The 21324-nt window shown below is 39.3% G+C and overlaps 1 protein-coding gene across 2 annotated transcripts in view; it reads right to left on the minus strand.

Moving 5' to 3' along the window:
- Nucleotides 1-800: 800 nt before the first annotated feature.
- Nucleotides 801-21324, minus strand: part of MAP1B (microtubule associated protein 1B) — a 70844-nt gene continuing 50320 nt past the window's right edge. For both annotated transcript variants that reach the window (XM_085212827.1, XM_085212826.1), the window contains 4 exons: nt 20913-21053; nt 8327-14903; nt 6084-6322; nt 801-5371 (listed from right to left, as the gene is read on the minus strand). In XM_085212827.1, coding sequence (XP_085068953.1) covers nt 5216-5371; nt 6084-6322; nt 8327-14903; nt 20913-21053 — 7113 coding nt within the window. In that variant the 3' untranslated portion in view covers nt 801-5215. The remainder of the gene's footprint in view (nt 5372-6083; nt 6323-8326; nt 14904-20912; nt 21054-21324) is intronic.

The raw sequence follows: 21324 nt of genomic DNA on the forward strand, positions 1-21324 counted from the left end.
GGATTCATAGCATTCACTCCCCTCATCTGGTCTTCATTTCTCTTGTCTTTACCACACTCAGCCCAATCCAAGCCAAGAACAGTATTTCTTATTGATATCATTGGAAGTCAGAAATGCAGCCTTAGAAATTGGAGAAGGGTTCGCAAAAAGAAAGGCTGAGGAGGAGGGAAACCCTTCAGTGACACAGCTTCTCTGGGGAGCCAGCTCCCCTTGCTGCATGCTGCTGGCTACTATCACCCACTGGCTTGCGGCTCACTGAAGAGAAAGACATACGTGGTCATTGCTGCACCTTGCTATGGCTGCCGTAAAGCAAAACTACAAAGGCTCAACTCCCAGCCTTTTTCACATCCTTTGTGCTAACCAGCCCTGTCCTGCTCACCAAGATCAACGGGCAGTGGAGGTTGTGTCCGCTGGAAACAAGCAATGCACTTGTGTTAAACTGTGAGCAACTCCCTGGTTTGGAAAAGATTTCTTTTCTAACCAGGGTGGGCTTGGTTTGATGTAGGCTTTATTGGGTACCATCTCTTGACAGTCAGCTGAACATGTACTTACTGAAAATGAGGTGTTATGCTGCTGAGGAATACAGGAATGAGAACGGAAAGAAGTCACACCATGGTATATCATGGTAATGTTCTATACCTAAAGAGATAAAAGTAATCTTTGTTTATTTTCAAATTTCTAAATGGAGATTGGTTCCATATCTAGTCACTGATACTTCGAGCAAAACCCCAAGTAACTGAAAGGAAGGGGAAACTTACAAGTATGTACAAACACAAAGACAAGAAACATGCCAACACCACTTTACCACTTTTGTATTTTATTGTGGAACTGAGTTTGTTTCTTTTACATCAAATATCCTCAATGGAAGAGGGGATATTGCACACAAATATCATAAAAGCACTACATATTACTTTCACTGGAAACTAATTTTCTACATTAGATATGACTGGATAGAATAGAAGTGATGCAGGATTATAAGACATAATACCATACACAGCTGCAGACTGACACAAACACCATTCAGAACAAGAGAGAGGAGGTGTGTGAGGTGCTTCTCAGTAGCAACAAGACTGTTTCTTTCCATAGTTGGGAAGAAAATGGCTGCATGCAAATGCGTGAAAGCATATTTCAGATTTGTTCTTTTAAAGTTGTGATTACAGCCCAGTCTTGAAGAGGTAGCTCCTGCCATCTGGAGCTCCTAGCAAGTCTAGCACAGAGAAGCTTTGTATTATTTTTTCTTTTTTTTTTTCTTTTTTTTCTTTTTTTTTTTAACCTTTTGATATTTTGTATGCCATTGTGTATTCAGTTGTTTAATTTTTTAGATTTTTTTTGTGAAGTCACAACAATCAGACTTTTTTTGTTTTTCTTTTAAGTACCAAACATTTTTAAACCAGGTGGACCATATAACTGCATTCTAAGAAATGCTTACCTCTAATTGCTTTTAGTGTTTTGTTCAATTATTATGTGAAAAGATGAAAGCTTACGGTTTCTTTCAAATGTAAAGATTATACTTCTCCTTTTCTAATAAATCCAGACCAACAATATTACTATTTCTCTCAAAACATCATTACTGAGCAAGAACCTCTGGCGACAGATGAACAAAGAGAAGCATATGACAGAAATGTCCCAGATGTACAGTAAGCGCTCTTTGGAGCTGACTTGCTTGTAGTGGGAGGAATTCAAAATTCAATTAACAAATCAATTAAATCTTAGTAAAATGAGTACTGGAACTCTCCTAAATAGAGTAAGCTATCATAGACAATTTTTAAAAAAACATTCATATACACAGTTATCTCCATTAACCACTGCATGTAAGGTAATTTAAAAAAAACAAAAGTGAATTCTATGAAAGATGGGATAAAAAGTAGAGGTCAATGACATTGGGCCCACCACAGGACTTTGAAAAGGCATGCATGAGAGGCCCTGTCCAAGTTCAGGAGTGGGGGATGATCTCTAAAGGTAATTCTCCATTGAATTTTATTAAGTAGAATAGTTAGTAGCATAACGATCATGACTGGGATGCTATTATGGATAACACCATCACTTAAATGGAGTGTCCTTTACACTGAAATATTGAATTTTTATAATTAGAGTAATCAATAACAAACCATGCTCCTAGAAATCTATGCCGATCAACAGCACTCATCATTAATGTACATGGTACATTTTGATGACTGTTACTAAGCTAATTGTGTAGTATTACGACTAGCACAGTTAGATTAGTTCCACAGACAGGAAAGACATTAAGGGCAAGAGGAGGGAGTTCATCACTATGTTGCACCCAGGCGTGATTACCATTTAAAAGGAAATGGATAGAACGGGCATTACAATACCTCAGAGGAGCCAGGCTGGGCTTTTAATATTATTGTAGCAGCAGAAAATGAATGTACATTTTAAGATTGGCTTTAACTGCCTTTTTTTTTTTTTCTTTTTTTTTTTTCTTTTTTTTTTTTTAATAAGTAAAACAAATGCTTGAGCCATCACAAACTTACTTTGAGAGATTTAAGGCTTGATTCTAATTTACAGTAGGATCAAGTGACTTCCCTGATTGTAGCAAAATTGCTCCTGATTCACACTGGTGTGAGATGTGTCTCAGGATCACTGCTGTGCCTAAAACAGATTTTCTACCAAAGCAAAGGTACAAACTGTTTCAGATTTTGTCAGAAAACCAGAAGATCTGTTCCCATCCTCTCAAAAAATTTGAAATCTTACCTACATATGAAAGTAGACAAAGCAGAAAGAATTGCCGGAAGAGTACCAGTACAACTATTCTGTCAAACATGTTGCCTAAAATTTGGAAGATTATGTATTACTAAAGCAATTTAAAGTAAATGATTATGAGCCAGCAAATATGTTTGCTTTCACAACACACTTCTAACTGTCTTCTGTGCTATAGTCATTCTGACTTATTCTTAAAAACTTAAATGGTATAGCAATAAATAAAATAGTACTGCTAGAGATACCTAAGAAAAAAAGGAAGACATTAAAAATAAATCAAAAACCCCAACAACTGACGAACAGTGATTCACAGCATTGAATGGGCCTTAAGAGCCCACAGCTAAAGGGCCCTAAAGTGTAATAAAGAAAAATTCATAAAAATTAGGAGTGCAAACGTATACCTATTAAACAAAAATATCCTAACAATGTATCTGAAATAAATTAGAAGTAAAGAAAATAAAATAAGGTCATTGTTCACTACACTTTGAAATGTAATACCAGCCATAACAGTGAATCAAACAGACCAGCACATATCCCCATTTTGGAGGCCTTAACACCATCTTTAACTTCCAATTCACAAATTTTCTTAAATGCATAGAAGAAATATATTTTCTTCTATGATTAGGGTAGAATTTCTGAGACTAAAAATCCAGACTATCTTGAATCATGGAACTATTCTACATACTATTCTTCTGCAGGCAGTCTAGAGAAGGAAAGGGGAGAGGAAGAAAAGGGGGAAAGGAAAGAAGGAAAGAAGGAGAAAAGAAAGAAGAAAAGGAAAGAAAGAGGGAAAGGGAAGAAGTAAAGGAAAAAGGTAAAGGGAAAGAGGGAAAAGGAGAACCAAAAGGAGAAGGAAAGGAAAAGGACCTATTTTAGCTTATTGCTTGTTCTATCATTTTGCAAGATCTTCAGAGGGTTGAAAATGTAGCCTACATCTCTGTAAATATTAGGCAATCATCATTGCAAATCTTATCTTCTGTCATCATCAATAGATTAATTTTACCATCAAAATGCCCCCTCACCCACCTCAAAAAAAAGTTTTGGCAGTTAATGATTTTCAACTAATTTTATCTCAATATCCATTCTCACTAGAACCTTAAACAACATTATTCATTTACCTTACAAAACTACTAAAAAAATTGCCTTCACCTGAAAATTTTTCTTTGCATTTTCTTGTAAATGAAAGCTTTTTGTTAAAAAGTCATCTATTAAAAGTTCACGCAATGCTAAAAAAGGTTTCTGTACATTTGTTCCCATATTCACTCTTAAAATTAAACAAATAAAATAAGGTAAGACAAAGGAAGGTTGAATACTGTACAGACTCGCAGGCAACCTTTTCATCATTCTGAATATGTCACTAAGTTTTGCAACTCTGATACCCCTTCAATCTTGCTTTCACAGTACAGAAGAAACTTTAAAAAAAAAAAAAAAAAAAAGCTCATCTTGCGTTGTTGAGCTGTCCAGGTGCAACAATGAAGTGTTCACATGACTAACATACGTAATTCATAGCACCAAACGGTTTGACCAGCCAGATAGATTTCTAGTACCACACTCACACTTCTTTATTGGTGTAACTATGATCCTAAACAGTTGTTTTATAAATTTGCTGTCTCAACAGTAAAAAATAAGTGCATCAAGTTTCTTTGTACATTCAAGTCACTTTCTAAGGCAAATTGTCTACTGTACTCCCAATTGCTTTGGTATTTTGCTTCAGTCAATCAACACTTGATATGGGTGTTTAAGCACATGGACTGGTCAATTCTGAGTGGAGTAAATGGACTTTCACTGGGAGCATGCCTTAGACCAACAATTCTGCATGTTGAAAGGAAAGTTTTAGAGTTCCGGATGGGATTTAGATGATGTGCATATTTGGCCTATGACTGTTATGGCATGTCAGTATGCAGAGTTCAAATTAAAGTGAAAAACTGCTAATGAGAGTTTAGGTTGAACGTCCCTTCCTAGACACATTCTGTTTCTTCTTATTTTCTAGATAATTTGACTTTGTAAAGTAAGTATCCCCATTGTGATAGCTCAGATAGATAAAAAGTTTAAAATTTCTTTTCATACGAGAGCATAAGCATACTGCAGTAAGCGGTACATCTATTGCCATGAGACTAATGCAGATCTAAGTAGTTATTACTTTCTCCTCCTACCCCTCTCTTTCTCTCTCTTTGCCCTCTCTTTAGAGGGCAAATGCCTATACCTGGCAGAAGTCAGTTAGGGTTGCTAGTGCATGGTTTCCAAAAGTTCAGCGGAGATGAAACTGGATCTGTATTTTCGCAGTAATCTGAACCCTACTATGGGAATGCTGTTATTTCCCTTAGCAATCAGCAAAGACTGAAAAATATTAGTGACTTGCATCACCATGACACAGTATAGTATTTGGCAGGTATATAGTTCAGCAGTCGAAATAGATGGGTCGAACTTTTAGAAAAAATGTTTTCAAATGGAAGAATTTCTGGAAACGAAGTTTAGTGTTGGGATGCGCAACCCGTTCTTACAGTTCTATCTTGCAAGCAGGAAAAGATTCATCTTGCATAACAACGGTGCTGCTGCTTGCCAAAACCATGATGTTGAGGTCCTGCTGTTTCTCATGGGTCTCTTGGTACCATTCCCTCATCACTTCTGAGTCATGGGTTGGGATTAAGGTCACCTGCAACAGCAAAAAAGGAGAGCTCTTCAGACATGGACAACAGAAACTACTGATAAAAAGTAACTCTGTTAAATTCTCAACTGATAAGTACGCTTTCCTTTTGTAAGAGTGGATCTTATTGCCATAAGTAGTAAGATAAATGGACGGATAAAAGGAAATAATAATGTAGATTCGATAAAATGACTGTAAAGAGACAGTTTATTGAAGTAAAACCTTGTCTCCGTTCTGTAAGGTGTTGAGATGTAGCTTTACAGAGACGCAGAAAAGTGTAGTCTGCATTGATAGTCCTTTAGGTAATGGCCAAATATTTTAATTACTTATCACACTGAAAATGCATGAGAAGTATTCAATTGCACATGATTGCTATTCAAACTATGGAATGTTCGCTTTTTTTTTTCTTTGTAAGATTTCCAAGCTTAGGTTGTATGTGGCATAGTAATAAATAGCTAAATAGCTTTGTAAACCAAGAGTTTCAATCTGTTTTATTCTTCAGAGATAGATCGGAAGGGTTAAGAATTGGGGAGTGTCTGAGAATGTTGCAGCTCTGTGCTTCACTTGAGTTTCTGATCACATCACTAGTGAAACAAGGTGCCCTTGCAAGGAACCTTACATCCTGAGCATCCGCCATCTACTCTGGAACTTCTCTGGCTTTGCATAGTTGCTTCCCAGAGAAGTTTTTATTTCCAGGCAGAAATATGAGCGAAGAGCCTACCTGCATGTTGCTCTCCCACAGGGCCTTGCCCTCCAGCAGGGAGTCCAGAACAGCCCTGCTTGGCTCCTCAGCTGCAACATCATTCCCGCTCACCACATAGTAGGATGACCGCACCCTCTTGAAAAACTCAACGTCAACATTCTTGCTATTGCTGTGGTTGGGAATGTACACCAGATCCAAATACACTGGAGGTCCTGGTGGCACTGCCGTAGATTTTGCTGACTTAGTAGTCCCAGGTCCTTTGGAAATGAAACAACAAAAAAAGAATACATCCCAAGTTGGTTAAAAACAGGCATTTATTAATGATTGTTATAATTGCGGAAGTGATATTTCTTAAGATAGATACTGTTGGTTAAGTATAGAATATTTCTGTGTCTTCTGAAACAATTACAGCAGTACCCTTCTATACCGAATGACATGTTCCACTTTTATTGCATCCCAGTTGTTGTAGTGGGAGGAAAAAGACTGGGAGGACCTAACTAATTGCATAATACAATAAAAGATCACTGCCACATAACCAGATATTAACTGTACCTTTCCTACTAAAATGTTACTATTCTCCAAAAATTATTACAAAGATTTGAGAGTACTGAATCACATTCAATAAATGGCAGTATTAATTTCTAAGTTAAGCAGTGCAGTTTTTCAAATGTCTCAGATCTGCATCATTATGAAGCTAGAGTTATATGGGGGGCCATGCAGATTGGAATCAGTCTTTATTTACATACATAAATCAGCCACTTCCCACAAAAAGTTGGGAGAAGCTGCAATAGCTAGTGCATTATCTAAGAAATGCTTAAATCAAAAGGAAGTTAAAATTTCAAACATTCACATACTTACACTTGTTCACAGTGTGAACTGGCAGTCAGGATGTAATAAATAATTGTATTCTGATGAGGACCATTTATATTTTATTAGCCTCCTCATGATAAAATAGAGAGTGATGTCTGGTACACTAAATTATCTAAGCAGTACATTTTATTTATGGTCACATGCTGAAGGGCCATGGAAGTCCATTACAATTGTCTAGCATGATCTGACATTCATCAGAGGGCCGTATGTCAAATAAGCATCATAATATCAAAAGATATTCTGAATTACAGCATTTTTATCTATTTGGTTTGTGACAAGATCTTTTATCATCTTTTATCACAAAAAAATCTGTGACATTTTCTTGAGTTGTGGATATGAACATTGAACAAAATATTAGGCACGATATTCTACTACAAAACGTCAATATCAGATAGAACCTTTTCTTAAGCTCTAGTGTATGCCTGAAAGTATGACTAAAGGAGGAAGAATCCAATATAGAGGTGAAGTGCTGGAGAAATGTACAGCGTGGGGAATGATACTGCTGCTTTGAGAAGCATCCACTAGGAGAGACAGGCAAATGGTGGTTTAAGAAAGAATTGATGGATGACTTCAAATAGAGAAACTATGGACAGCTGAATGCTGGTCCACTTGCATTGAATCCCAGATCTGCTGCTAGCAAAAAGATTTCAACAAAACATCAAGCTTGATGACAACTTCAAAATCGAAGTATTTTCAAAATTCACTATAGCAAGATCTGCCGGAAACAACTTATTAGCACAATGCCTTCTTAAGTATTCTAATTTGTATTTTATTACTGCTTAGAAAACACAACAGTCATTCAAAATGACATTAACTTTCCATGTGTTTAGTCATTGCTGATGGAATAAGACTTTAACTGGATTATGTGATATACATGCTTAGCCCACTGTAAGTACTCTCACTACTGTTATCATATTCTAAAATTCTCATTTTAAAAATAATCCAGCAAAGTAATAAAAGCATCCAATTTCCTAGAGTATTTTTGCCTCTCACAAAATTAAATGGCATTAGTTAAGAGCATTGTGCCCACATGATTCTGACAATGAATAAAGTGGGCCACTTCATTACTAAATTCATTTCACCTAGAAGAGTAGTACTTTTAATTCTATTAGTTGGTTAACAATTTAGACAGCTGGTATTAAGCTTTTTATACTTGATGTACTTACTCTTAATTCTTTGCATCTCAGCAAACAGAGACATCAAGTTTCTCAGATTACAAGAGTTAATTCAATGAATTTCATTCATTTGAATGTGTCTTATACACCCTGGAGTTATGTCTAAAACATGGACTTTGAGAGTTTGCTGTAAACCACTATCTCAGCATTTATAAAGGCATTACATTGCAACAACTAGGAAAATCTTAATACTAGAGAGCACCTATCTGTTTTTACCTGTGGTGGCAGTCTTTGCTGACTTGGATGCTGTTGTATTTACTGCATTCTTGGTGTCTTTATCTTTCTCTTCCACTCGGGTCTTCACTTCTGGAGTAGAGATATTTTTGCTTGCCTTCTCCACAGACTCCTTCTTTTTTGGAGAAGCTGTTTTGGAACTCTTTTCCAAAGAATCTTTTGCAGCTGGCTTTGGAGAAGCCACTTGCTTTGATTTACCATCACTTTTTTTAACAGGAGAAGATGACTTGGTCTTAGTACCTGTTTTCTTTGTTTTAGCCTTTTCTTTAAGATCTTTCTTCAAAGGTTTACCCAAATTCTGATCGATAGGCAAAGCCTCTGGGTCAACCATGGAGACATCCGGGTGCCTAGGGGAAGGGCTGCGATCCTGCATTGGGACAGGTGGTGGATCAATGTGTCTGTATGTAATTGTCTTGTCTGTTGGAATGGTTTCTGACTCATCTTCTGAGTCAATGTTAGCATCTGCAGTGATGGAAGGGCATTCTTCAGTCTCAGGAGGAACATCTGAATCAGTCTGAGAAGGGGCAGACTCGCTCACTGAAGTTGGAGGGGTTTCATCACACTGCCGCCCTTGCTGCTTTCCCCCAGAGGGTGGCTGGGCTCCACCAGACTGAGTTAGCAGCTTTTCTTGGTCTTGAGATTGTTCTTCACTTGCAAACCACTCAAGGGGATTAGGGTTGATAAATGAAGGTGAAAGTTCAGTTTTAGGATGCTTATATTCGCAGGATGACACAAGGCATAAATCAACATCTTGGCGGGATTCTGCTAACGATTTTCCTGGAGTGAAATGTGCACTTGCCTCATATGAATAGCCAGTGGCTTCAGGTGATCTGGTGGCTTTCTCAGTGGTCTCAAATGAATAATCTGTAGCTTCAGGTGACCTGGTGGTTCTTCCACTTCTATCATAGCAGTAGCTAATGGCTTCTGGTGACTCAGTGATTTTCCCCATTGTCTCATATGAACTATCCAGAGCATCAAGTGATTGGGTACCTTTCCCAATTCCCTCATATGAATAATCTGTGACATCAAGTGATTTGGTGGTCTTCCCAATTATGTCATTGGAATAATCTGTATCATCAGGTGACCTGGTTGCTTTCCTTGTCATCTCGTAGGAAAACTCTGTATCTCCAGGTGACCTGGTGGTCTTTTGTGTCATCTCATAGGAGTAATCTGTATCCCCAGGTGACACAGTGGTCTTTTGTGTCAAGTCATAGGAATAATCTGTGGCATCTGGTGACCTGGTGATTTTCCCTCTCATTTCATAGGAATAATCTGTGGCCTCAGGTGACCTTGTAATTTTTCCTGTTGTCTCATATGAATAATCTGTGGCCTGAGGTGATCTAGTAGATCGTCCAACTGCCTCATAGGAGTAGCTAATATCCTCCGGTGACCTAGTGGTTTTCTCTGTGGCCTCGTAAGAATAACTAAGTTCCTCTGGTGATCTGCTGCTCTTCTCTGAATCTTCTTTTTCTGGACTGAATAAAGGTTCTGGACTGTGCTTTGTAAGGGTTTCTTGTAATGTGACAGCCTGGTAACCAAACACTTTATCAGAGGACACTTGCAGCGACAATGGAGATGCGTGACTAGCTGACACTGCTTCTGTGACTGCAGGAGGTGAATCTGGAAAAGTAGGAGAGTATAGAGGAGAAGATTCTCTTGGAGTTAATGGAGATAGGTCAGACTTTGGTGACAGCTTTTCTCCTAGGCTCTGAACCTTTTCTGAGGTAAAAGAATGAAGTGAGATATCTCTGGGTGGAACAACACCTGAAAAGGTTTCCTCTGGCAGTGGTGAAGTTACCTGGGAAGGTGTATGAGCTGATGAGCTTGAAGATGAAGCTTCAATTTGAGAAACTGAAATAATTTCTGAAATATCCTTCTCCTGAGAGTAAGATGTATGCTCCAGAGGGGAAATCTTCCTTGCAAAAGTAGGCTCCTGTATATCTGAAGGACTATAATCTACTTCAGTCGGTCCATTTTCAGATATATGGTGTATACCAGTGCCTGCAGTAGGATATTCAGGAGACTGCCTACTGAAATCCATTGCTAAAGACTGCTCAGGGGATTCCTGGCCAAATTCTACTGACATAGTTGACTGTTCAGGAGATCTGTGATCATGCACTGGGGTTCCTGATTTTGCTGTCTTAGGTGAGAAATCTGGTGGAGAAATGGACATAGGCCTTGGGCATTCCTCCTTAGATGGAGACATTTCCGTTTCCTGAAATGTTGTTGGTGTTTGTACAACAGAGACTGAAAGGGAATCATCAACTTCAGTTGAGTGAGGGGATCCAACCTCAGCATGCAAAGAAGGGGATACATCATCAGTAGTTGGTTCTGGAAATGAGCTAGTAGCAACAGATGCTGTGGAGACAGAAGCTACTCCTTCAATGTGTGAATAGGTATCTTCTGCTACAACCTCATCAACAGGAGTTGCAGACTTGTCAGAAACAGTGCCTTCAGATATTGACATTTTGGTGTCTTCTTTTAGGGAACCAAACTGACTGATATCTATTTGAGTAGGTGAGAGATCACCAGTCAACTTCCGTTCATCCAAGACTAGTGAAGACTGAGAGCTGCTGGGTTCTGTATCCTCCGTTTTTCTTTCTAGGCTGAAGCCTTCTTTAATTACCATAAACTCCATGCTTTTCTCATCTTGTTTTTCTTGGAAAAGGCCCACTGAACTGGCTTCAGAAGATGGGCTCATCTGAACAGGTGATTTTTCTTTTTCAGGTTTCTCTTCAGAAGGACTTCCATAATCTCTGGGAGGAGATCTTACATCAGCACTCAAAAACATATCGTAAGAAGTCTCTGAACCTATCAGTGGGGGACTTCGTAGAGGTGAGAGAACCTTTTCAATAGGAGATTCTGAATCTGGCACAGGCTCATCCATAGGGCTTATTCTAGGTTTTGCGGACTCATCTTTGACTTCACTGAATTCAACACTAACTGGAGCTTCTGATGACTTTTCACTTGTTTCAGAGGGAAGTTGACTGGATTTTTCATCAGTGGGAGACTGATAGTAGGGCGTGTGGCCAGCACTACCAGCAGCAGATTGTGAAGGAGATGCTACTTCTAATGTTTTATCTTCAGGACTTGCACAGTGCTCTTCAGCAATTTCTTGGTGTACACTGGGCAGTGCAGTAACGGAGGCAGTCTCAGCTGAGACCTTGATCTCATTGGGAGTAAGAGAGAAGTTCACACTACGTTCACTCAGTGGTGTTTTGGCAACTGGTGATGGAGGGGACAAACTATCAGCTGGACTCTTGGCTGGACTACGTTTTCCAGTAACATCAACATCTTCTGGACAGGTTTCTTTGATTTCTAACTTGGCAGTTTCACTTTCTTTTTGCCGGTACACATCCTGGAATGCAGATTTGCAGAACTTGTCTTCTTCTAATGAAGAAGGTGGGGAGATGGTAGAAGCTGAGGCATTGTAGTCTTTACCTTCTGTGGCTTCTGTTTTGGATCCTTCAGATAATCCATTAAAAGCATCTGGAAGTGGAGAAAGTTTAGGTCTACCAAACTCTTGAGAATACAGTGATGTTTCATACTTGGTAATGTTCACATACTCCTGAGAAGGTGATTCGCTTTCCTCATTGTTAGTTTCATCACTCATGACATCCCGGGGTGTAGACATTTCATCCATAGGAGTTGGTTCACTAGATATTTCAATGGTAGACTGTGTATAACCTGAAGTAGCTGTGAATTCTTCAGGTTGATCTTCTCTATTTTCTTCATCAGAAACAGTGGCTTCACTTTCTGAACCACCAGGTAATGTCTCATCATGGATAGAAGAGGCTGGTTCAACTGCTGGAGACTGAGGCTCTGAGTGTTTTGTTGGTGTAATTATGAGCATCCTATATTTATCTTCAACGTCACCAGCTTCTGCAGCTTTGTCTACCACAGCCATCACATAATCTTCTTCAGCTTCTATTTTTTCAGTCTCCTCCTCATCTCTGATGTCTTCTGCTTTGTCTTCCTCCTCTTCTTCAGTCTCTTCAGTTTCTGCCTTTTCTACTGCTTCTTCCCTGTCTTCCTCAGCTCGTTCATCTGATGTCTCATAATCTGCCTTCTCAATGTATTTTTCGTCTTTCATTTTAGCATCTGCTTCAGCCATTATTTCTTCTGAATAGTCGTGAATTCTTCTTTCTTCTTCCATGTACGGTATTGTGGTGTCAAGTGGTGTCTTTTCTTCCTCATCTTCACCTCGTTCTTCGGCTTCTTCTGTCTCTGCCTTTTCCTCATAATCTCCTGCTTCAGATGATTCTTCCAAGCCAGTTCCCTCATCTTCAAACTTTTCAGTGTCATCAACTCTGTGCTTTTCTGCAGGTTCCAATTCTTCAGGCGTCTGTTCACACTCACCCTCAGCCTCTGTGGTTGTTATGCCTTCATCAGAGGATTCTGCAGGTCCTTCGTTATCTAATTTTTCCTTTTGTACTTCAAAGGCCTCTTTATGTTCTTTGCCAGTGAGTTTTAGTTCATCCTCTATGACTGCAACCTGAGGTCTTGTTGCTTTTATTGTTTCCACTTCTTCAGCTTTTAATTCTTCAAAATCTTTTGTTAAATCTTCTGGTGAAGACATAAGGGATCTTTCTGCTTCAAGTTCTTTTCCACTAGCTGTAATTTCTGCAGCTGCTAGAGCTGCTACAGTTGTCACAGCAGCTCCAACTGCTGCAAGGGCAGGTTGTGCTCCACTGACTTTGGTCTCCTTCTTCACAGTCTTAATTTTTCCTTTTTCCTTTGCTTTTCCAGCAGGTACTGCTTCTTTTTTAGCAGGTTCCTCCTTCTTTTGTGGTTTAGGTTTTGCTGCTGGCTTTTTGGCTTCAGCTAAAGGAGCAGGTGTCTTCTTTGTTTCTTTAGGAACCTTTTTGATATCCTTTTTAGCATCCTTTTCTTCCTTCTTAATTTCTTTCTTCTCTTCTTTTTTAACTTCTTTTTTAGCTTCCTTTGGTGGAGCTTCTTTCTTCACTTCCTTCTTAGCTTCCTTTTTTTCTTCCTTTTTCACCTCTTTTTTAACTTCTTTCTTGATATCTTCTTTTTTGGGTTTTTCCTCTTTTTTGATGGGTGTTTTCTCCTCTTTTTTAGAAACCTCTTTCTTTGGTTTTTCTTTTTCCTCTTTCTTTTCTTCAGGTTTTGCTTTGACTTCCTTTTTCACTGACTTTTCCTTTGTTACTTTTGGTTTTACATCTGTAGCTTGTTTTTCAGAAGTTTCAGATTTCCCTAATTGCTCTTCCTTACTGGTTACATCTTTTTCTGCCACAATAGTTTTGGTTTCTGGTTTTGCTGGTTTCTCTTTCTTAACTGGAGTTTTTTCTTTGCTTTCTAATTTCTGTGGCTTTTCCGGTGCTGGACTAGGTTTTGCAGGCTCCAGTGTTTCTTCTTTAGATTCTTTTCTGACAGTCTTGCTTGGTGGTGTCTTTGCAGCTGGCTTCAGACTCTCCTTGCTGTCTGTTCGTTGTTTCAGCTTTGCTTGTTTCACAGCAGGTGAAACACTAGCGATGTTTCCAGTCAGGTCTTTTTGTGTAACCATTGGCTGTTTAAGGAAGTCTAAGTTTTTCAGTTTTTCTAGTCCTTCTAGAATATTATACTGGGTGCTGTTCCCAGGAAACAGAACTCGGATTATTTTTTCTGCAGGATTAGCTGGATGCCACACAATCAGTGATGAGACAGAAGTGAAATAGGATAATGGAATGTCTAGTTCTTGGCCATTTGGTAGCAGAAATTCAGCTTTGTCTTTGCTAGTACCACTCCACTGATGCATAAAATATTGCATCTCTTTGCTGCTTTTGACAGGATTAAGCACATACATCTCAAGTTTGCCAACTCCCATCTTCTGAAATAAAATGATTGGGTCAATTGTATTTCCTACATTTCTGAAGAGAGGTTCTGGTTTCATAGACAATTTATTTAAGTACTGGAGAGTGAAACAAGCTTCTTCCACACTTCTTTTAACTCTGAAGCTTGGATCCATGTTCTTTAAGTTCTCAGGTACATTAAGGAATACAACTCCTAAATCAGGTGAGATCAGATTTTTCATCCAGTCACTGTTGGTAGTAGACCCTTGAGATTGTTCCTCTTCTAATTCAGCTATCTTTCTCTGAAGCATGCTATTGATTCCCGGCAGGTTATCATCCCCAATATGAGTGAGCAGAATGGAATCTACCCTGTCCAAATGTCGGATAAGTTTCCAAAAGCATGATTTTCTTTCAGATCCTCCATTGATAAGCATATTGAATCCATTCACTGCAAATAATGCAGAGTCCCCTCTTCCACCTGGGAAAATATAACAGCAGGGTTTGGAGAGTTTCAAGAAGCCTCCTGAGGTTGGAGGTTCTAAAATGTCGAAGGGCGATGGCACTTCTACTGATTCTGACAGGTATTCTGTAAATTCAGAAAGTCCTTCCATTTCAGGCAATATGGAAGATGAATTGAGCTTAATGTTAATGAAGTCTTGAAGGTTGTGTCTGTCAAGGTTGGAATTTTTCCAGTCCCCTTCCTCGGGGCAGAAAAGAGTTAAGCTGGCTTTGTTGGCAGGATGTGTGGTGCTCAGTAATTCACCAATCTAGTGTTGTAAAACAAAAAGAAGAAAATGCATATAATTTTTTTTTTTTTAATGTTAATGTACGTCAGAGCATAATATTCCCTGATCCTAGGAGCTAGAGGACCTTTCTACCACAATTAGCTTACCGCTATTTTTTTTTAATGCAAAGGAACAGTTTACTCCTGGTCCCTTCCTCATTGCTTAAAGGAGGAAATAGTCCCAAGGTTTCCCCTTTCCTTCTCCTCCCTTCATAGGAGGATAATACAATCTTTTATATTCAGAGAGGATGAGATTTACCACTGTTAGCACTGCCACTCTCTGCCACTGACTGATGAGTCTCTATGATGCTCCAACAAATCCAGGAGATCCATGCAAATACCTATGAGAAACAGCACATTCCTTTAACAGGCTGTATTACATATAGGTGGCAAGGTTTTAGCAGCAAGGGGGCCGCAGTGGTGACCTCTGTGAGCAAAGCCCAGCAGCTGCCCCATGTCAAATCTCAGCCAGCTCTGGCTGCTCCAACAAGCCAGAGCTGAGCATGAGTGACACTGGGTGTGCTCTGGGAGAGCATGGTTAAGAAAGGGGAAAACTGACATCGGCAGCTGGGAGATAGGAGTAAGAAATGTGAGAGAAGCAGCCCTGCAGCCACCAGGGTCAGTGCAGAAGGGCAGAAGTTGCTTCAGGGGTGGTAGAAGAGGATGAATAGGAGGAAGGTGTTTGTAGATTGCTTTTAGTTCTCACTTCTCTAGTCTGTCAGCAACAGCCAACACATTACACTAACCTTGCTTTCACTGAGTTTGTTTGCCCATTCATTTGTGATCTCCCTGTCCTTATCTAAAGCCATGCACTGTTTCCATCATATTTTCACTCTCTGTTCTGCTGAGAAGTGAGAAGAGTGAGAAGTCAGCGTGGTGGTGCTGAGCTGCCTATGAGCGCGAAACCATCACGTGCCCTAGTGTGAAAAGCTTTTTTTCTGTTCCAATCTGAACTAAAACCCAGCACTAAATAGTTCCAGGTTACTACATAAGCAAACATGAGAAAGAATGACATATTTTAAATCATCTCCTAAAGGTGGGGAAACAGCCCATCTCAATTGTGTTTGTTCTTAATAAAGAGAACACCAAACTATATAAAATTCTTTAAAGAGTAATTCAGACATAAGATATCACAATCTTCTTTACAGAAACACAATTGTCAGTTTAGCTATAAGAACAGTTTCCATAAAGATGTTATAGATTATGCTACAGCTGAATAATTTGAAAGTCTTGGACCACAAACTGAATCAGAGGAAAAAATGTATATATATAAATGAATGATGTTTGATTTCAGTAGACCTCTGTGGGCCTCTGTGTATGCTTTGCTTCCTTTCCTTGTGTTACATTATTTATTTTCAGCATTTACTAAAAATAAAACTCAGCAAAGATGCAGTGTCTGCTATAAACACAAAAATAACCCAACCAATATCTAAACAAAGCGGAAAATAAATATTTTTCTATCTATCTTCCTTTGTCAACCTTACATAGTATTTAAACTGTTTGATAGGAGTATAAAGACATTTCACTCATATGTCAGACACAGCTTTGTCTGAAAAAGAGCAAAGGAAAATGCAAAAAAAAAAAAAAAATGAAAGCAGTGTGTACAGAAAAGGATAAAAGATAAGGAAAATGGGAGAGGCTTATTCCAGTTGTTTGTCACAAAGTTAAGAGGTGCAGCAGAAATCACAGCTCTGAAATGGCTCTTGAGGATAGCCATGTTGTCCCTCTGATCAGGGCTGCAAACACATTATAAGGGAGTAAAAAACCCATTCCTTTGGAAAAATAAGTGAAAGTATGCTGCATACATAAGGTGATAAATTGTGTACATAATGTTTGTCATGTGGGCCAATTTTCTGTCTAGATAAAATCTGTGCAGTAATTCAGTAACCTAATGTATATATCAGGTCAAGGTTTGGGGTTAATCCAGTCTAGTTTGTATTACACCATATTTGGATTTCTGCTTCATAGTTCTAGATTCAAACTCTGTTTGCTCCTAAAAGTTGGCACACATCATGCAGATAGTGTTAAGCTACTGGTAGTGCAGGCCAACAAAGAGTTCATAAAAAAATTATTCCCAACATAGATCCTATCTTCTAGAAACAGCAAACTCAGTACTTGACCTGAAGAGGCCTTAATGGATTTGCATGTCTAACAGTGACACGAAATACAATGACAGTTTCATGGAATCACAGAATGGCTTAGGTTGGAGATCTTTAAGATCTCTACTGGATCAAGCTGCCAAGGATCCCACCCAACCTGGCCTTGAATGCTTCCAGAGACAGGGCATCCACAACCTCTCTGGGCAATCTGTTTCAGTGCCTCACCGTCCTTTGAGTAAAAATTTCTTCCTAACATCTAAACCTAATTCTCCTCTCTTCTAGTTTAAAGCCATTCCCCCTTCTCCTATAACTATCAGACCATGGAAAAAGTCACTCTCCCTCCCGCTTGTAAGCCCTCTTCAAGCACTGGAAGGCTGCAGTGAGGTTTCTCCAGAGCCTTCTCTTCTCCACACTGAACAAGTCCAACAACCTCAGCCTTTCTTCATAGGAGAGATGTTCCAGCCCTTTCACTGCCTTCGTAGCCCTCAGTAACTGCTCAGTAAGCAGTTCCATCACTTACTCTATTTAATAACAAAAAGATAATAACTGCTCGTTGTCTTCCCTGGATTAAAACTTAGTCCAGGAGCAAAGAACTACATTTATGAACCCAGCCATCTTTTCAAGCACTGCAGTACATCTGTTGAAGGTAAAGAGCAAGGCCTCTGCTCAGAAAGAATACAAGATTGCTTCATATCCTGGACCACAAAGGGAAAAAGAAAGGTTTTCCTCCACTAGATGCTGTTGAAAAGGCAGAAGAATAGGGCATCTTCAACATTTTGGCACAAGAAAAGTAGAAAACATTAAGTATTGTGTGCAATAAGATCTGCAAGCTAGAGATAGATTCCTGAATTGGGCTCCAAAAGACATTTTTTTATTCTTTGTAATCTCACTCCATGACCGTAGTTCAGATAATGAACAGAAACAAAAACATAAACTTCATACTAAACTCATAAACTCTACATGCCTATGGGTCCAGGACAGAACAGGAATGCTCTATTTATCATTTGGAAAAACACTAAACAATTCTTTTCTAGCTTTTCTTTCTAATAGTTCTTCCAGTTTGCAGATGTTTTGAAAATTTGCCATTAATGGAAGTATGTAAAAAATGTCACACTCACAAACTGCAATATGTGAAGCAGGATTTTTCTTTGGATTTCTGAAATACAGAGAAGCAGTGAGAAGTCAGTGACAACAAGCTGGACACCACACTTACAAAGGGCTGTGCTAGCTGGCAAACATATCAGTAGCATAGAGGAGCCATGGAATCCTCCTTGGAGCCTATGGGAATGTGACCCACTTTCCACACAGAAGTTCCCCTATGGCTCTAACATGTTGCCAGCCATCACCACATCACTCTCAAGCCAGATGTTTGGATTCCTAACTAATGGTAGGATTCCAGACAAGCAGAAATGGGATCACGAAAACCAAGACACAGATGGAACTACTCTTGGTGAGGGATGTTAAAAATAAGAACAGATTCTACAAACACACTGGTCAGAAAAGACAGGCCAAAAATAGTGCACCCCCTCAGATAAATGAGAAGGGAAGACTGGCTACAACATACATGGAGAAGGCTGAAGTACCCAGTAAATTCTGTGTCTCTTCACTGGCAGCCAGGCTTCTTGTGTCACTCACATTCTCAAATCTCACATCCCTGAACCTCTAGGTGAATACTGGGTGAGCAAAATCTCTCACACTCTAAGAGAAGAGCAAATTTGAGACCACCTTAATAAGTCTATGGGGGTGGATGACATTCATCTGAGAGTCCTGAAGGAACTGGCTGATGTGGTTGACATGTCGCTGTCCATCATAATTGAAAAATCATGACTGACAGGTGAGATGTAGAGATAGGAGTTTGCAGAGTGGACTATTCAGTGGATGAGGAACTGTTTGGATAGTCACAGCTAGAGGGTTGCTGTCAATAGTTCTATGTTCAGGTGGAGGTCGATCACAAGTGGTTCCTTCCAGGGGCCCATCTTGGGACCTCTTTTACATCCTTATCAATTGATTGAGAGTACCCACAGCAAGTTTGAAGATGACACCAAGCTTAGTAGTGCAATTAACACAACAGAAGGAAGGAATGCCATTCGGATGGATCTAGACAGGCTCAAGAAGTGGGACCATGTGAACAGAATGAAATTCATCAAGGTCAAGCAAGGCCAAGTGCAAGATGTTGCACTTGGGTTGGTGCAATCTCAGATACGCATACAGCCTGGTGGAAGAACTCATTGAAAGCAGTCCTGATACGAAGGACTTGAGAGTCCTAATGGACGAAAAGCTGGACATGAGCCAGCACTGTGCAGTTGTAGACCAGAAACCAATTGTATCCTGGGCCACAGAAAGGGGTGGCCAGCAGGGTGATTGTCCCCTTCTATTCTGCCCTTACAGGGCCCTATCTGGAGTACTGTATCCAAGCACGGAGTCCCCAGCACAAAATGTGGAGCTGTTGGAACAGGTCCAGAGGAGGGCCACAAAGATGATCAAAGGGCTGGAGTATCTCTCCTATGCAGAAAGGTGGAAGTAGCTGCGTTTTTTTTAGCTTCAAGAAGAGAAGACTCCATGGAGATATCATTGTGGCCTTCCAGTACTTGAGGAGAGCTTATAAGCAGAAGGGAGACTGACTTTTTCATGGCCAAATAGCTATAAAACAAGGGAGAATGGCTTTAAATTAAAAGAGGGGAAATTTAGATTAGATTTTGAGAGGGGAAATTTTCACTATAGGGTGGTGAGGCAAGGGAACAGGTTGCCAAGAGAAGCTGTGGATATCCCATCCCTGAAGGTGTTCAAGGCCAGGTTGAATGAGGGCAGCCTGATGTAGTGAATGGCAACCCTTCCTACAGGAGGGCTGGAACTAGATGATCTTTAAGGTCATTTCCAATCCAATCTACAATTTGCCTCTAGTTTTGCATGAAGTACCATGTGTTTCTTAGCCAGAGGTGCATGGAGTTCAGGCTGGCTATTCAAAAAAAGTAACTGCAAACTAACAGTGACTTCTAGGGATCAAATGCATTTCAAAGAGCAGGAATCCAGTTCTTCACCAAGCCTTACAACCATATGCTGAGCAACTTTGTTTTGTGAACACTATCAAATGGATACAATAAAGACACAGTTGTGCAAACTTTACTTTTTCAGTTCTGAACTTAAAAATCTTACTCCACTGAAATTCTCCTAATTAATTTTGGAAACTAAAATCCTATGAATGCAGCCATATAGTTTATTTAAATATACGACTTACACAACAGCCAAATTAAGTGTGACAGCTTGTTTACTGTGGGTTCCTGCCCTATGGGAGCTTTCAGACACAGCACATTAAGCAGGACATCAAACTAACAAGTCATGAAACAAACAGCATTAAATATTGGTATACTTTATATTTTTGGTTAATAAGAATTGCAACATATACAGATTTCACTGGCCAAATTTTAAACACTACAGTAAAGAAGCCAAGCAAATAGGTGTACAGAATACTACAGCTATACAGACTGCCTCCGTTTTATTTAATGTCACCTATGGCTCAGCTGCCAACAGGCAAGAACCTCTGTCAAATTCAATTTTACATCTCTGTGTTAGCAGCTTAGATAAATCACCTGTACGTTTCAGGAAAAATTCTATTTCCTTTATTTTCCTTTGTAAAAAGTTCATTGGTTTTCTGTTTCTCACAGTTAAAACTTAGTTCTCCGAATCACAATGCAATTCTTCAGTTAAATGATCCACATACAAATTAAAGCAAATGAAATAGATATTTTGGAAAAAACTCATCATGAAGAATAGAAAAAAAAATCAACATGAAGCTGTCAACACTAACAGTAACTTAATCCATAATGGCATTTTTTATATTCTTGAAACCTGTGCCATTGCATGGCCACAAATGGAAGATGCTTTTCTAAACATACCTCTTGATCCGTGAAGATCTCAATGAAGTTCTGGAAGGAGAAGGATCCTGACTGAAGGATGAGCTCTCCTGTGTTTTCAAAACACTGTCCAGTGAGTACAAGGAGCTTGTGTCTTGCAGCATCTGTAATCATCAAACGCACCTGGAGTAAAGGAAAGAAACAGATCAACGATAGGAGCTACGATGTGTTTCTCCATTCCTCTGAGAATTTTACCTCACTTAATTTAACATGTTTCACAGCAGTATTCCAGGACTGCTGAAACATTATCGTTACAGATCTGCTAACAAAAGACAACAAGAGAGGAGCAAAAGAAGGCGTAAGAAGTGACTAGGCAGAATCAAACTAAAGACATGAGAAAAAAAGCAGGGAGCGGAAGAGAATAAAATCCAAATGATAAGTAATATTTTCAATT

This window comes from Meleagris gallopavo, chromosome Z (assembly GCF_905368555.1).
Source record: "Meleagris gallopavo chromosome Z, MGAL_WU_HG_1.1, whole genome shotgun sequence".
Lineage (NCBI taxonomy): Eukaryota > Metazoa > Chordata > Aves > Galliformes > Phasianidae > Meleagris > Meleagris gallopavo.